Below are 15,235 nucleotides of genomic sequence, written 5' to 3'. Positions count from 1 at the left end.
ACAACCAGTTTATATAATAAAACTAGATAAATTAAAATTAAATAACGTTCTGATAATTCTTTTTGTAGAAGTAGTGGATCCCAAATGGAAAGCATCTTAACCTCACTGAAAGTGACATTGAGGCCTTGAAATCTAATGCTGGATTCGATTAGGGTTTAGATAAGTTTCACAAAACAAAACAAAACGAAAAATCAGCTGTATAATATTCTAGGATCTTATTAGTCAGTTTAAAGATTGCCGAAATCCAAATTAAAAGGAAAAATCATAAATCAAAAATCGGAAGCAAAACCATAGCTAGACGAAATTTAAATAAAAGAAGCTTGTTCTCCATCAAGCCTTCTTCGGAAATTCGGTAATTTCTTTTTGTTTTGTGTAAATTTCGTTTTAGGAATTTGTTTCAGGCTTTACATGCTTTCAAGCGTAAAACTAATCTCTAAGACTAAAACCCATCAGACTTAACCCTAGCAAGCTCTTAAATGATGAACTGAGTTTCTTCTATAGTTGGCTGAGAATGAGATAAAAACCTCAATCCAGTGTTTGATTGGTTTGCTCCGTTTGAATTGATTGCTTCAGGGATGGATCATTTTTGTTGTCTTTGGAAGAGCATTTTTGAGAATTAGCTTATTATTATGGCTTATGATATTTTTCAAGGATTCAAAATCAGAGTGTTGGAAAAATAGTAGTTATATCTTTTGAGAGAGGAATGGAGATTTGTATGTTTATATTGCACTCTAGGTTCTGTTTCTTGAAGGATTATAAAATCCTTTTAAAGAAAAAGTGGTAATAGCTTTGAGAATTGAGATCCTAGAGAGATTCAGTGATGATGATGTTTTAATGATTAAAATGTTCTCTGTCTTTGGATACTAAAGGGTTTTGACCAATTTCAAACCATGGTTGGAAGAAGCTTATCACCCAAGGCAACTATGGATGATGCGGTTTCATACCTCACTACTGTGAAGGAAGCACTTCATGATGAACCAGCAAAGTTTAAAGAATTTCTCAAGGTCTTGAATGACATTAAAGCTCATCGGTATGGTTTATTTTCAACTCCTAATCCACACAACAAACACACATGAGAACGAATTCTGATGTTACTAACTCTCTTTGTAGAATCAACAAAGATAGTGGTATTGCAAGGATGACTGAACTCATTAAAGGGCACCGAAAGCTGCTTCGTGGTCTCAATGTCTTCCTTCCCGAGGCTAAGATAACCATCCCTACCAAGGCTAACAAAGGGTTAGGCCAATCTCAAACCATAGTCTGCATAAGAGTATCACCGGAGCTAAGTAAGCTTAATGCCCCTGCTTACATGGCTTCTGTGAGAAAGGCATTTTCTAATGAACCTGCAAAATTAAAAGAATGGATAAAGATATTCAATGATTTTAAAGCTAACAGGTATGGAATTATTTGTATCCTGTTATTTTTGGTTTGCTCTTACTTTTAACTCGCAATTCTGCTATACAACAAAACACACATTGTGAATTAACTCTGACATTACGTGTCTCTTTGTAGAGCTGATAAAGCTGGTTTCATTGCAAAGGTGAAGGAACTCATGAAAAACCACCGGAATATTCTTCTAGGTTTCAGCGTCTACCTTTCAGCTGGCACTAAGCTAACCATCCCTCCCGAGGCTAAGCAACATATTGCGCCGTCTGATAATAACAAACGAAAACGTGCTAAGTGTAATGATCCAGCGATGATCAAGATTACGTCTGATAATAACAAACGAAAACGTGCTAAGTGTATTGATCCAGCGATGATCAAGATTGCGTCTGATAATACTGATAATAACAAAAGAAAACGTGCTAAGTGTGATGATCCAGATTATGATCCGGATTCTGAGAAGAAGCTTAAGGTATATATAAAATGCTCAAACTGTAAACTAATACAAAGAAAATACCATTTTGATAATTCTTGTTTTGCTAACTTGTGATGAGTCTCCATTGAAGAAGCGAAAGAGAAAAGGAAAGAATGTGTCTCCACCTAAGAAAAAAGTGAAACTTAGCAAGCGCACAATACATTGTAAGAAATGTGGTCAAGCAGGGCACAATTCTCGATCGTGTGGTAAGAGAGCTCTTCAGGTTAGTCTCTTTCCATCTTGAGTTCAGTTTTGTGTGGAAAATTGCTCATATCTTAGTTTAATCTGGTGCTGTAATTTGTGTGAGATTGTTATATTGTTGCTGGTAAATGGTTGTGTTTTCAGGCTTGTGGAAGTAGTGGATCGCAAATGAACGCATCTCAATCTCAGCGAAGTACTCAAGTAGAAGACTAGAAGCAAGTGTGTGGACTTTTTTTTTGTCTACTTAGTAGGAGTGTTTTTTTTGCCTTCTTAGTAGTATAAAAAACTTGTGTGGCTCATATTTTAGTACCTGTTAGAAGAAGCAGAACTCTCATCTTTATTGTGTCGATCTATATTACAAGTTCTATTGTTGAATTACATTACAAATTGTTTTTGTGGTTTTTGGATTCATTTTACAACATTCGTGAAACTTGATTGAAATGATATCAAGCAACCTAAGAGTGATCATTGTTATATCTCTCTATCTCTTCATGCTTTGTAGGAACTTAAAATTTCGATCACATTTAGAGATCAATATTGGTTTGTAATCAATAAGTTAGAACTCTCATCTTTGTTGCGTTGATCTATGATACTATAAGTTCTAATGTTGAATTACATTACACATTGTCTTTCTAGTTTTTGGATTCATTTTACAACAATCTTGAAGCTTTAATTCAAATGATATCAAGCAACCTGAGTAATCATTGTTATATCTTTATCTACTTAGAAAGGAATGAAGAATTATGAGAACTGGTAGATTTGGAAAAGTTTTCAGAAAAAGTGGAATATCTGACTAAATTCCCTTAATATTTTTTTCTTCATATGTATAAAAACTTAAAAAAATTCAATTGTGGTATGTGTATCTCATTTAAGTGCATTCGTAAAACCAGTTTATGTAATAAGATGGCATAAATTGTTTTATCTCTTTTTAAAAGGAAGGCTCTCTAAGGATTTTTTTCTAAACAACAAATCTTCAAAAATAGATTTTTAAGCTTTTCTATGTCGTTTAATATTAATTAATGATAACAAAATTGTTAATTTTAAAAAATACTGGTTGGAGATAATTAAATTTATTGAATTACTAATGGTATAGAGATATGAAATAAGAGCAACAGCAATGGTGATCCTTAGAGGGCTCTAAGCCTAAGTTTCTTAAAATTAAAAACCCAAATTTAAATCAAAACTGATCTAAAACGCAAGAAACGTTCCTTGTTTTAGAGTTTTTTGGGCTGATAAGAGGCGCTGACGTGGCACCGAGATTGGTTCGTAAATGTGAGAAAGCAAAAAAAAAAATTCCTTTCCCGATTCATTTTATTCTCGACTCTCTCTCTTCTCCTTGTTTTCTAATTTCTCCGATGGCGAAATTGAGAGCAAATCGTGTTGTTCTTCATAATCCGGCGTCTAGGTCATCAAATTGGAAGAGAAAGGTGAAACAAAGTCGTAACCAATCATCCGTGATGATCAGCTCCACTGTCGGTGGTCACCAACATAAGTTCGGTGGACCAAATCAGTGCGTTCGGCAAATAGTTAGGCGATTCCATGCTCCAATCGCTTAATCACGGTATGAATCTAACTGTTTTATTTCTTACGGTATGATTAGATTAGTGTTATTAGATGTTATCGAAATTATGGTTTTTGAATTGAGATTTGATTCTGGGTTTATCGAAATTAGATGTTCTATGAGTTCTGTGACTACGGTTAAAACATTTATTGGGTTTTCCAGAAAACTGAATACCTTATTCAACTTTGTTCAGTGTTAGTGATTGTTTATCTTAGAGTTATTGTCTTTCCATGATTTGGTTGCTTTGTTCTTGTATGTTGCTTTGCTTAATTAGCTATCACTTTTGTAGGTTTTCAGAGAAAATTTGCTATCCAAGGATTTTGTTAATATCCACACACTGAAACTCTTGGCCGGTAGTAGTGAAGGAGGCTCTGTTGTATTTAGGTTGGAATACCAAGGACAGCCTGCTTGTCTAGCTCAGTCTCCTCAGCTTCACAAGCAAATGACAATATGTGACTTGTTGTTAATAATCTAAATTCATCTCAAGTGTTTTCTAGTCTGTGACAGTACTGGTGCTAATATATCTCTTGTTTCTGCAGATAATGGACCTTGTGGACGAGTTATTTGTGTTTATATTCACTAGTTTGAATAACAAATGCAAAAAGGAACTTGAAGCTATTGGAAAACAATACCCATTTAAACCTTTGAAGGTAAATCATATATATATCTGCAGTATCATGATTCATGAGCAGCAAGGAGTAACAGAAACATAGTTTTTGTATCTTTTTGGATTCTGATAATTGGCGCTAATATACATGCAGTTTCTTGAAAAGACATTGAGGTTAACGTTTGAAGAAGGGATTCAAATTCTTAAGGTATGACTTGTATTTTCTTTGTATTCTATCGTTTTTCGAATGGACTATCAATAATTATTGTAATCTTGATGTGTTGACAGGAAGCTGGTGTGGAGATTGATCCTCTTGGCGATCTAAACACTGAATCTCAGAGAAAACTTGGCCAACTTGTACTGGAAAAGTAATCCATCACTTATTTTAGTTTTCAAAATGATTTAGTTATTTATCTCAGAGTTACAAAGTTGTTAATTTAATTTTTTTTTTTTTTTAAGAAACCCATTTAAGGATTCTACCATTGGACAAAGAAAATTTTAAGGATTCATCACAAACTCTTAATTTTAAAATTGTCATAATTTATGATTAAAAAATGTTTAAGAGTTCTTTTAAGGATTCATCCATTGGGCTTGCTCTTATAAGTTATAACTAAGGATTAATTATTTTTTCTTCATATCTATAAAACTTTAGAAAATTCATTATTAAGAAACAAATGTATTATTGAAAACAAAAACCTATATATGACGAAACCTTTTAAATTAGCAACACTAAATTCGAGAGATTATTCCAGAAACTTGTCTCTCTTTCTCTCTTCGTGATCGTGTGGTGTAAAGGAGAAGCTTGTTCTCCAAGCCTTCTTCGTTTTTTCTCTGCAAAATTCTGTAACAGTTTCGTATTTTCTGGTTCACTATTAGGGAATGTATTTAATTCCTTTTTTAAGTTGCTAGCATGAGTTTGAATTGGATTTTCTTTTAATACATTTTTGTATATGCGATAAAATTTACCTGCTGATTAGTTAAATCCAAGTGATGAAAGTTTGATCATCTTGAACCCTCAAATTAGAGATGATTTTGTTTTGTTCCCAATAGAAGTGTTAAGCCAATCTCTTAAAGCTATCTCACTTAATCCTCTGGCAAGCTCTTAATTGGTGAATGGAGATCTTCTATCTTTGGTTGAGAATGATATATTAAGACATATCTAATCCAGTGTTTCATTGAGTTTATGTGCCATGTGGTTTTTAAAAATAATGAAACAGTTTTTGTTGACTTTGGAAAGCAAACAATTGTTTTTTTGAGAATTAGCTTATTATATATTTTAAGGATTCAAAATCAAGTGGCGGCGTGATATCTTTTGAGTTGCTATTTACATTGAGGAATGAGAATTGTATGTTTTTACTTTTTAGGCACTCGAGGTTCTGTTTCTTGAAGAATTCCAGTCAATTTGATAATAGCTTTGAGATACTAGAGAAATTCACTGATGATTTAATATATTTTAATGAACAAAAGTTCTCTTTCTTTTTAGATACTAAAAGGATTAGACCAAGTTCAAACCATGGCTGGAAAAAGAGTACCACCGGAGCTAACTATGGATGATTCGGTTTCATACCTCCATTCTCTGAAAGAAACATTTCATGATGAACCAGCAAAATGTTAAGAATTTCTCAATGTCTTGGTTGATATTAAAGTTTATCGGTATGAATTATTTTCAACTCCTGATCTACACAAGGTTAAGGTATAGAATGCTCAAATTGTAAACTAATCCAAAAAAAATACCATTTTGGTACTATTTTTTTGTAGAAGTAGTGGATGATTCGGTTTCATACCTCCATTCTCGGAAAAAAAACATTTCATGATGAACCAGCAAAATTTAAAGAATTTCTCAAGGTTTTGGTTGATATTAAAGCTTATCGGTATGAATTATTTTCAACTCCTGATCTACACAAGCTTAAGGTATAGAATGCTCAAATACCATTTTGTTACTATTTTTTTGTAGAAGTAGTGGATCGCAAATTAATGGAAGCATCTTAATCTCAGAGAAAGTACTTATCAAACAGAAGAGTAGAAGCAAGCGTGTGGACTTTCTTTTTTATGTATTCTTTAGTAATACAAAATCATGTTTTGTGGCTCAGACGATACTGAGTTTATATCACTGAAAGTGACGACATTGAGGACTTGAATCCAATGCTGGAGGATATTAGGGTTTGTTTACGTAAGTTTCACAAAAAAAAGAATCAACTGGATAATCTAGGTTCTGTTTCTTGAACACTGCTTATTTGTCAACTTTCGTGGAGCTTTAGATAAAAAGATTGCCGAAATCCAAATTAAAATAAAATAAAATCTAAAATTGGAAATTAGAAGATCCTTAAAACAATAATTCAACTCTCTCTATTCGTGATCGTATGGTGTAAAAGGAGAAGCTTGTTCTCCCAGTGTGCAGTACCATCGCTATTCTCACAATATAGTTGTATAACTTATTTAAAATGTTTTTTATCGAAAAAAGTATTTCATTGTACTATGCGTAAGTCAAATATGATGACAAGACGGTATATCAAAGTTGTATATATTTAGTATGTACCATATTATTAGAATTCTTTTTTGCCAAACCCAAATTATACATTTTTAAAAAATTTATAACATTTTCGTTACCTACTTAGCTTGTATAATATTTAAAGTAGCCATTCGGAAGCGTGCCACTAACAAACTTGATTTATGTTTTTTTTTCTCATTATTTAAGTCTGCAATTTCATAAAAATTCACATCATCTTGATTCTTTCTCTTCTTTTTGATTTAATTTGTTTTTTAAATCGTTCTCTAACAGCTGATCTATCAGTCCACGTATATGATACATTTAAGCTTCACAATACGTAGTTTTTTTTTGGTTTTTGGAACCTTTGGTTAGATATTTCGGTAGCGTGGTTATCACATTTTCAAAATAATAACGAAACCTAGCCACCAAATTATTCTATATAAGAAAGGAATTGCAGGATAAGTATAACTACTAGAGAATTGAGATACTAGAGAGATTCTTCAAGAACGGTTATACCAAGAATCCTCTCTTGTACTTCTTTCTTGATCTTGCTCGGAGAATCACTGCTGGGAGACATGCCTCGCAAGAAGCAAGCAAATCCACGAAGATCAGGTCCATATGGTAATGGTACTGTAGAAGTACTAGAAGCTCCGAGGACGCAAATCGCCGTGGAGGTTTGATTAGTTTCTTTTTGTCTCCGTTAGGGTTTCTAAATAGATTCGGAGATTGTGTTTCTAGGGTTCTGATTCTTATTTTTCTGGACTTTCGAAATTACAGCCACCGATAAGCAACGATGTAGACGCAAACGATTTAGATAATTTGGGTGAAGAATCTGAACATGAAGCTGAGGCTGATCACGAAGTACTTGAGGCTGATCATGAATCTGAAGCTGAGGCTGATCATGAATCTGAAGCTGAGGCTGATCATGAATCTGAGCCTGAAGCTGATCATGAATCTGAGCCTGAAGCTGATCATGAATCTGAGGCTGAGGCTGATCATGAACCTGAACCTATCCCTGAACCTGTTGAGCCTCCTCGTCTTCGGTAATATTTTGTTTAACTCTCTTCTACCGGATTTGTTTATGAGATATGTGTTTAACAACGTACCGTTGCTGTAGTGAGATTCGCAAATATCAGAGTACTTCCGATCTGCGCGTTTCCAGAGTCTTGTTCGTGAAGTCGCCGAAAACTATAGGGTATATAATCTTAACTAGAACTTAACTGCTCAATGAATATTTCGCTTGTTATTTGAGTTTTCATTTTTTTTTTGTGTGGTAAAATTGGTTATTTGAGTTAGCAATAAATAAACTTGTATCTTGTTATTTCTGCAGCCCGATTTGAAGTTTCAGAGCCATGCAATACTTGCATTACAAGAAGCTGCTGAAGCCTTTATTGTGGGTTTTTTTGAAGACACCAATCTATCTGCGATTCATGCTAGGAGGGTGACGATCATGCGCAGGGACATGGAACTGGCCAGACGGATTCGTGGCAAACGCCATTGAATCACCTGTTGATTATGGGAGAATTTTCTTGTACATATTGTTACTGGTTTTATATTTTCCGATGTGGTTTTATATTTTCCAATGGGTGAGATGGAATCAAGTATACAGATTGGGATTCATACTCGACAAAACCCTTTTGGTGTATTTCTTTCTCTGATTGATTCATGAGATCTTCTGTTTTGGGGCTCGTTACTAAAAAAATCTGTTTCGCAAATATTTAGATGAAATGGATAAATTTTGTATATAAATCTTTTTCATGCCTGCAAATGTTACTAAATCATCCTATTTGTCCTCTACATATTGTTGGTGTTTTTTTTTATTTATATGTTTTTCGATGGGGGAAGATGGATTGTGATTCATACTCGATAAAAAGCTTCTCGTGTGTTTCTTTTGGGGCTCTTTAATTAATAAAACAATCTGTTTCGGGACTATTGAACTGAAATGGAGAATTTCGTAATATCTGTTTCATACTTTCATGTTTGTTTGAAGCGTAGGTAACACGAAATAGAATGTAGCTAAAAGTAATATCGTTATATATACTAGTTATTACGAAAATTAAGCCGACGTATCTTCGTAAGAGATGCATGGTTAATCGTTCAATACGTGCAAATGTTTTTTCTTTTTTTGATAAAGATAATACGTGCAAATGTTACTATTCAACGACATGCATGCATGTCGTAGAAAAAAAAAAAACTCTGTCTTAGAAGAAACAAATAATAGGGCAGAACAATTTTATATTTATACTTTACATATCATAGTGTGCAGTGCCATCGCTATTCTCAAAATATATGTTGTATAATTTATTTCTAATGTTATAATTGAAAATTAAGTCATTTATTATGTATAAAATCAAGTATGTTGACATGATGGTATACCAAACTACCAAAGTTATCGATGTGATTTAAAAATATTTTTAATGTTAACCAATTTCTTTTTTTCCAAAACCAAATTATTCATTTATTAAGAAAATTTATACCATATTTTTCTACCTACTTAGCTTGTAAAATGTTTACAGTAGCCAATCGAAAGCGTTTCACTAATGCGAAAACGGTTAAAATGAACACAAACAATTTGCCGGATGTCTTTCTAATCCAAATTATGACACCATAAATAGAGAAATTGTTAAAAATGCCTCTTTTTAATACCCCTTTTCAAAAATGCCCCATTTGAGAGTCCATTTTTAAGTTTGCCCTCTTTTAATTTTTAATGACCATTTTACCCTTATTTGAAACAAAATTAGGTCCACAAAATAAAAAATATTTTTTGGCGGGAAATGTGATCCCGCAATTTTCCCGTAAAAATTTTTCCCGCCAAAATTTTTTTTTTGCGCGAAAATTGATTCCGCAATTTTTTTGGCGGGAAAAATTTACAAGGTATTTTAAAGGTTTTACAGCATATTTACAAGTGTTTTGTAAGGTTTTACAATGTATTTTAAAAGGTTTTACAAGGTACTTATAAGGTATTTATAACTTGTAAAACCTTATAAATAACTTGTAAAACCTTATAACTTATAAAACCTTATAAAATAGCTTGTAAAATCTTATAATATCTTATAAATACCTTATAAATACGTTGTAAAACCTTTTAAAATACATTATAAAACCTTATAAATAACTGTAAAAAACCTTTAAAATACCTTGTAAAATTTTTCCGCCAAAAAAATTGCAGAATCACTTTTCCCGCAAAAAAAATTTTTTGGCGGAAAAATTTTACAAGGTATTTAAAAGGTTTTACAAGTTTTTACAAAATCAAATTTGTAATTTTGATGTGTGCACATTCTCATATTTTCCTTATATATTTGTGATATCTTTTATTAAAAGAAGGATAATTTAGTTATTTTGTACATAAAAATGGGTATTTTTAAAAATAGACAGCCAAAGGGGGCATTTTTGAAAATGAATATTGAAAAATGGGCATTTTTGTGAGTCTAACCGACGTCAAAAGCCTTATGTCTTGTTGACGAATTATATTCGTGAAACTTATACAAATTGCTTTTTGTATTTCTATTTGAATAAAGTTTATTTTTAAAATTATTTGACTTTCATTTTTTAAAAAATTATCAAGATAAAAATAAATTGATTTCTTTTTTATTTTCTCTATTTATTTATTTCCTTATCTTTTTAAGATTAGTATCTGATTGTATAATTTATTTAATTTCATTTAAGAATGATGCATAGATTTCTTTACCTTTTTTTCTTAATCTAAATACATATTTTAAATTTGGAATTTTTCATATTTATGTTAACATAATTTCTAACTCTAATTGGTTGAAGTTTTTTACATGAGAAAAACCCTAAACGAATCATTTAATTATCATCAAGAAATTCGAGAAACTTTTCTAGAAACTCCTCTCCGTCTCCGTCTCTCGTCGTGATCGTGTGGTATACAAGTGATAAGCTGGTTCTCCAAATCTTCTTCTTCTTCTCTGATATTCGGTAACTATATACGCGATGGTCATCTTCTTTTTCTTTTTGTTATATTTTAATTTCGTTTAGATAACTAGAATTTCGTATTTTCTGGTTTCATTGCTTGGGAATTTATTTCAGGCTTGTATTTAGTTGCTTTTGTAGTTGTATTGGTGGGTTGATTTCGAATTTTGTTCTTTGTATCTATGATGAAATTTACCTGAATCATATCAAATCCGAGAGATGAAATGGAAGGAACTTGAACTCTCAAATTTAGATATGATATTTTTTAAAACGTAAAGCTCATCTCTAAATGAAACCCATCTGATGATTCGATCCTCTGGCAAGCTCTTAATTGGTGAATTGCATGAGTTATATATATATTTTGTTGGTTGAGAATGAGATTAAGACATCTAATCCAGTGTTTCACTGGTTTGCTTCGATATGAATTGACTGCTTCACATGTGTAGTTTATGTGCCATGTGGTTTTTAAAAGGGACGAAAGAGTTTTTGATGACTTTGTAATAGGTTTTTGTGAGAATTAGCTTATTATGGCTTATGAGATTTGAAATGCTTTAAAACTTAAGGAATGAGATGTGTATTGTTTTCTGCACTCTAGGCTCTGTTTCTAGAAAGATTCTTAAGCCATTTTTAAGGAAAAGTGGTAATAACTTTGAGATACAAGAGGGATTCAATGATTGATCTCATCTATTTTGATATATAAATGATACCTTATTTATTTTAGGCCAATTTCACCCCATGTCTGGAAGACGCTTATCACCCAAGGCAACTATGGATGATGCGGTTTCATACCTCACTGCTGTGAAGGAAGCACTTCATGATGAACCAGCAAAATTTAAAGAATTTCTCAAGGTCTTGAATGACATTAAAGCTCATCGGTATGCATTATTTTCAACTCCTGATAACAAAAAACACACATGAGAACTGATTATGATGTTACTAATTAAGTCTCTTTGTAGAATCAACAAAGATAGTGGCATTGCAAGGATGACTGAACTCATTAAAGGGCACCGAAAGCTGCTTCGTGGTCTCAATGTCTTCCTTCCCGAGGCTAAGATAACCATCCCTACCAAGGCTAACAAAGGGTTAGGCCAATCTCAAACCATAGTCTGCATAAGAGTATCACCGGAGCTAAGTAAGCTTAATGCCCCTGCTTACATGGCTTCTGTGAGAAAGGCATTTTCTAATGAACCTGCAAAATTAAAAGAATGGATAAAGATATTCAATGATTTTAAAGCTAACAGGTATGGAATTATTTGTATCCTGTTATTTTTGGTTTGCTCTTACTTTTAACTCGCAATTCTGCTATACAACAAAACACACATTGTGAATTAACTCTGACATTACGTGTCTCTTTGTAGAGCTGATAAAGCTGGTTTCATTGCAAAGGTGAAGGAACTCATGAAAAACCACCGGAATATTCTTCTAGGTTTCAGCGTCTACCTTTCAGCTGGCACTAAGCTAACCATCCCTCCCGAGGCTAAGCAACATATTGCGCCGTCTGATAATAACAAACGAAAACGTGCTAAGTGTAATGATCCAGCGATGATCAAGATTACGTCTGATAATAACAAACGAAAACGTGCTAAGTGTATTGATCCAGCGATGATCAAGATTGCGTCTGATAATACTGATAATAACAAAAGAAAACGTGCTAAGTGTGATGATCCAGATTATGATCCGGATTCTGAGAAGAAGCTTAAGGTATATATAAAATGCTCAAACTGTAAACTAATACAAAGAAAATACCATTTTGATAATTCTTGTTTTGCTAACTTGTGATGAGTCTCCATTGAAGAAGCGAAAGAGAAAAGGAAAGAATGTGTCTCCACCTAAGAAAAAAGTGAAACTTAGCAAGCGCACAATACATTGTAAGAAATGTGGTCAAGCAGGGCACAATTCTCGATCGTGTGGTAAGAGAGCTCTTCAGGTTAGTCTCTTTCCATCTTGAGTTCAGTTTTGTGTGGAAAATTGCTCATATCTTAGTTTAATCTGGTGCTGTAATTTGTGTGAGATTGTTATATTGTTGCTGGTAAATGGTTGTGTTTTCAGGCTTGTGGAAGTAGTGGATCGCAAATGAACGCATCTCAATCTCAGCGAAGTACTCAAGTAGAAGACTAGAAGCAAGTGTGTGGACTTTTTTTTTGTCTACTTAGTAGGAGTGTTTTTTTTGCCTTCTTAGTAGTATAAAGAACTTGTGTGGCTCATATTTTAGTACCTGTTAGAAGAAGCAGAACTCTCATCTTTATTGTGTCGATCTATGTTACAAGTTCTATTGTTGAATTACATTACAAATTGTTTTTGTGGTTTTTGGATTCATTTTACAACATTCGTGAAACTTGATTGAAATGATATCAAGCAACCTAAGAGTGATCATTGTTATATCTCTCTATCTCTTCATGCTTTGTAGGAACTTAAAATTTCGATCACATTTAGAGATCAATGTTGGTTTGTAATCAATAAGTTAGTTGATGCTTGATTTACCCAATCTCAAGTGTATATCTTGTGTGTTATACATCACCATGGTCTAATTGATGAATATATTGTGATCATCATTGGAATCTATAAATAGTTCAATACTAATGCGTGTACTCGCATCATTCTCAATAAATTCCAATCACTCGAAACATGTTTTATTGATCCCTGTTAACAAACAACAGATAAAAACATTTCTTAAAAACTTTCTCATTGAAGAAGGAACTCAGTTCTAATGCACACAAGATTTAAAATTCTATTGGAGAAGTCAATAAAATGTCGTTTCTCGAGTTCAACATTTTAGAATAGATTACAGTTCCATTCCAGGCGATAAATTAACCAAGACCTGGTAAAAAGTGGACAAGACCTCACTGTTCTTGTCATTAACAGGGTGAAATTAGTCCAAATTTCAATCCCTGCAACTCAAGAAATCTCTAATCTGCTTTTACAAGGACAAGCAGATTCTAAGTAAAGACAACAACATGCGAAAAGCAAACATATCCACTTTTCGCTGGTCGATCAGATCTAGAAGCTTTTCGGGTTAGTAGCAACAAACCCCTTTTCGCTATTTCACTGACCGACTCCTTTCACTGGTCTCATGTGCCAAAGAGTTGCAACCTTCGTCTCTCCAGCTCAAGCTGCGATAAGGCAAAATTGCATTACTATCACACCCAAGGCTCGATCAACATTACCCGATTTGAATGCAAGAGACTAATATAACACCAGAGGCTTAATTGACATTACACAATGAACTGAAAGTGATGCTTACCACTTTCTTGACTCGGTTGTTTGCAGCATCAGTTCCTCCAAAGACACAATCTGAAAGATACGGGCTACGAACGCGTACCTCTTTCATCACCAGAATGTCTGAGTTTTCCCATTGCACAGGAAGCCTACAAGGAAAATAATTCACATGTGATTCATTTGAAAGAGAAAAAAGTAAATTCTGCTGTTTCCTCTGAACTGACATTAGAAACAAAGAAAATTTTAGGATTTAAAACTATGTATCTAGACAGCTTCTTAATTGTATCACAGAGAACACTAAAGATTCTTGACACTAGAGCACGCAACATTAGTCTACAACAACAAAAAATAGAAACTTTGCATATATATTGTTGCAAAGCTAGCATCACTGGAAACCTAGAGCCAATACAACACTAAATCATGTCCAGATTCCAACAATTTATCTTTGGCAATAACACATTAGAAGCTCAAACTAATTCCTCCAAACCAAGCAGTTATTTACAAATAGCTAATACGTAAACTAAACATGTGATTAAGATCTCGTTCCCATCTCTCTACCGTATAGCTAAAATAGACTCATGATCACTCTAAGCTGTGAGATTAGCTATTTTTGATCCGCAACGAATAAAAAGAGAAGAACCTTACGTCTTAGACAACGCGTCGAAGATGCTCTGAGCCTCAGCGGTAACACCAACTCCCATTCTCTCAGCATCTGCTTCCGCTTGCCTGTGCTCAATACGTTTTCCCAAGTAAGCTCAAAATAAGCAAACATCAATAAAAATTGCATTTTGAAAAGATTCAACAACAAAATATCTTATCACCTGATAGCAAGTGCCTCTTTAGCTCGGAGACCATTAAGATCAACAGAAAAGTTGTCTGTATCAAGTGGATCTTCGGTTTTGCCTAAATACGAAAGCCCTGTAATAAAATTCGCATTCACCATCCGAGCGTTCTTCGAATGCCCTGGTCTAGGTTTTGTTCCTTCTTGTAAAAAACCAATCAAGGATTCCACAAATTCAGGTCTAGACATCAAAAATCCCTAAATCTCAGATTTTTATGAAACAAACAATTAAAGAAACTGCGAAGGATATCAAAAAAGACGAAGTTGGGAATGGGGTCGTAAGCCATGACGATCCCTCGGAACTCATCTCCGGTGATCACCTTCACTGAATAAATATTCCCCACCGCGAATTTCTCTCCTTCTCCTCCAATATCGCTGGCCACCGATGCTCCTCCTGCTGGATCCATGGCGGCCGTCCTCGCTCCTCCTCCGTCTTCTGAAATCGCCGAGCTTCGGAAAAATTAAACTATATATATCGCAATATGGGCCTTAAGCCCAAATACTTATAGGCTTATAGCAAAACGCTGCGTTTT

The 15,235-nt window shown here is 33.7% G+C and overlaps 4 protein-coding genes and 1 long non-coding RNA gene across 7 annotated transcripts; 4 read left to right on the top strand and 1 right to left on the bottom strand.

Annotated features, from left to right (window-relative positions):
* Positions 1 to 253: 253 nt before the first annotated feature.
* LOC9329383 (paired amphipathic helix protein Sin3-like 1) lies at positions 254 to 2,527 on the top strand. The gene is made up of 6 exons (XM_002893276.2): positions 254 to 352; positions 870 to 1,030; positions 1,111 to 1,395; positions 1,513 to 1,855; positions 1,950 to 2,081; positions 2,204 to 2,527. The coding sequence occupies exons 2-6, from the start codon at positions 891 to 893 to the stop codon at positions 2,270 to 2,272; spliced, it is 969 nt and encodes a 322-aa protein (XP_002893322.2). The 5' UTR covers positions 254 to 352; positions 870 to 890; the 3' UTR covers positions 2,273 to 2,527.
* A 643-nt stretch (positions 2,528 to 3,170) lies between these two features.
* On the top strand, positions 3,171 to 4,420 carry LOC9329382. The gene is made up of 4 exons (XR_002329487.1): positions 3,171 to 3,620; positions 3,910 to 4,072; positions 4,160 to 4,270; positions 4,382 to 4,420. It is a non-coding gene; the product is annotated as an uncharacterized LOC9329382 (long non-coding RNA).
* Positions 4,421 to 7,208: 2,788 nt separating this feature from the next.
* On the top strand, positions 7,209 to 8,430 carry LOC9329381 (zinc finger protein on ecdysone puffs). Its single transcript, XM_021013774.1, has 4 exons — positions 7,209 to 7,389; positions 7,493 to 7,758; positions 7,833 to 7,910; positions 8,046 to 8,430. Exons 1-4 carry the CDS (start codon positions 7,291 to 7,293, stop codon positions 8,053 to 8,055), a joined length of 453 nt encoding a protein of 150 aa, XP_020869433.1. The 5' UTR covers positions 7,209 to 7,290; the 3' UTR covers positions 8,056 to 8,430.
* A 2,085-nt stretch (positions 8,431 to 10,515) lies between these two features.
* On the top strand, positions 10,516 to 13,018 carry LOC9326667 (paired amphipathic helix protein Sin3-like 1). Of its 3 annotated transcripts, none has more exons than XM_021013993.1 (6): positions 10,516 to 10,651; positions 11,367 to 11,520; positions 11,602 to 11,886; positions 12,004 to 12,346; positions 12,444 to 12,572; positions 12,695 to 13,018. In XM_021013993.1, the coding sequence occupies exons 2-6, from the start codon at positions 11,381 to 11,383 to the stop codon at positions 12,761 to 12,763; spliced, it is 966 nt and encodes a 321-aa protein (XP_020869652.1). In that variant the 5' UTR covers positions 10,516 to 10,651; positions 11,367 to 11,380; the 3' UTR covers positions 12,764 to 13,018. The 3 variants fall into 3 exon arrangements, with proteins under 3 accessions (XP_020869652.1, XP_020869650.1, XP_020869651.1); XM_021013991.1 differs by having other exon boundaries at positions 12,429 to 12,572; XM_021013992.1 differs by having other exon boundaries at positions 10,517 to 10,651; positions 12,441 to 12,572.
* A 293-nt stretch (positions 13,019 to 13,311) lies between these two features.
* LOC9329380 lies at positions 13,312 to 15,192 on the bottom strand. Its single transcript, XM_002890558.2, has 5 exons — positions 14,953 to 15,192; positions 14,683 to 14,848; positions 14,507 to 14,587; positions 13,887 to 14,010; positions 13,312 to 13,755 (listed from the first exon to the last, which is right to left on the bottom strand). The coding sequence occupies exons 1-5, from the start codon at positions 15,107 to 15,109 to the stop codon at positions 13,714 to 13,716; spliced, it is 570 nt and encodes a 189-aa protein (XP_002890604.1). The 5' UTR covers positions 15,110 to 15,192; the 3' UTR covers positions 13,312 to 13,713.
* Between the last annotated feature and the right edge of the window lie 43 nt (positions 15,193 to 15,235).

Source organism: Arabidopsis lyrata, assembly GCF_000004255.2.
Source record: "Arabidopsis lyrata subsp. lyrata unplaced genomic scaffold ARALYscaffold_1, whole genome shotgun sequence".
Lineage (NCBI taxonomy): Eukaryota > Viridiplantae > Streptophyta > Magnoliopsida > Brassicales > Brassicaceae > Arabidopsis > Arabidopsis lyrata.
This window is presented reverse-complemented; position numbering and strand designations above follow the sequence as displayed.

Excerpts from the sequence above, each read along its gene's own strand:
- LOC9329380 (XM_002890558.2), bottom strand. The coding sequence starts at position 15,109 with ATGGATCCAGCAGGAGGAGCATCGGTGGCCAGCGATATTGGAGGAGAA. Across the intron at positions 14,849-14,952 it reads TCCCAACTTCGTCTTTTTTG|AAGAAGGAACAAAACCTAGA; the intron begins ATATCCTTCGCA and ends TTGGTTTTTTAC. Across the intron at positions 14,011-14,506 it reads TTCGACGCGTTGTCTAAGAC|GCTTCCTGTGCAATGGGAAA; the intron begins GTAAGGTTCTTC and ends TTTTCCTTGTAG.
- LOC9326667 (XM_021013991.1), top strand. The coding sequence starts at position 11,381 with ATGTCTGGAAGACGCTTATCACCCAAGGCAACTATGGATGATGCGGTT. Across the intron at positions 11,887-12,003 it reads AATGATTTTAAAGCTAACAG|AGCTGATAAAGCTGGTTTCA; the intron begins GTATGGAATTAT and ends GTCTCTTTGTAG. Across the intron at positions 12,347-12,428 it reads ATTCTGAGAAGAAGCTTAAG|TCTCCATTGAAGAAGCGAAA; the intron begins GTATATATAAAA and ends ACTTGTGATGAG.
- LOC9329381 (XM_021013774.1), top strand. The coding sequence starts at position 7,291 with ATGCCTCGCAAGAAGCAAGCAAATCCACGAAGATCAGGTCCATATGGT. Across the intron at positions 7,390-7,492 it reads GGACGCAAATCGCCGTGGAG|CCACCGATAAGCAACGATGT; the intron begins GTTTGATTAGTT and ends TCGAAATTACAG. Across the intron at positions 7,759-7,832 it reads GTTGAGCCTCCTCGTCTTCG|TGAGATTCGCAAATATCAGA; the intron begins GTAATATTTTGT and ends CCGTTGCTGTAG.
- LOC9329383 (XM_002893276.2), top strand. The coding sequence starts at position 891 with ATGGTTGGAAGAAGCTTATCACCCAAGGCAACTATGGATGATGCGGTT. Across the intron at positions 1,031-1,110 it reads AATGACATTAAAGCTCATCG|AATCAACAAAGATAGTGGTA; the intron begins GTATGGTTTATT and ends CTCTCTTTGTAG. Across the intron at positions 1,856-1,949 it reads ATTCTGAGAAGAAGCTTAAG|AAGCGAAAGAGAAAAGGAAA; the intron begins GTATATATAAAA and ends TCTCCATTGAAG.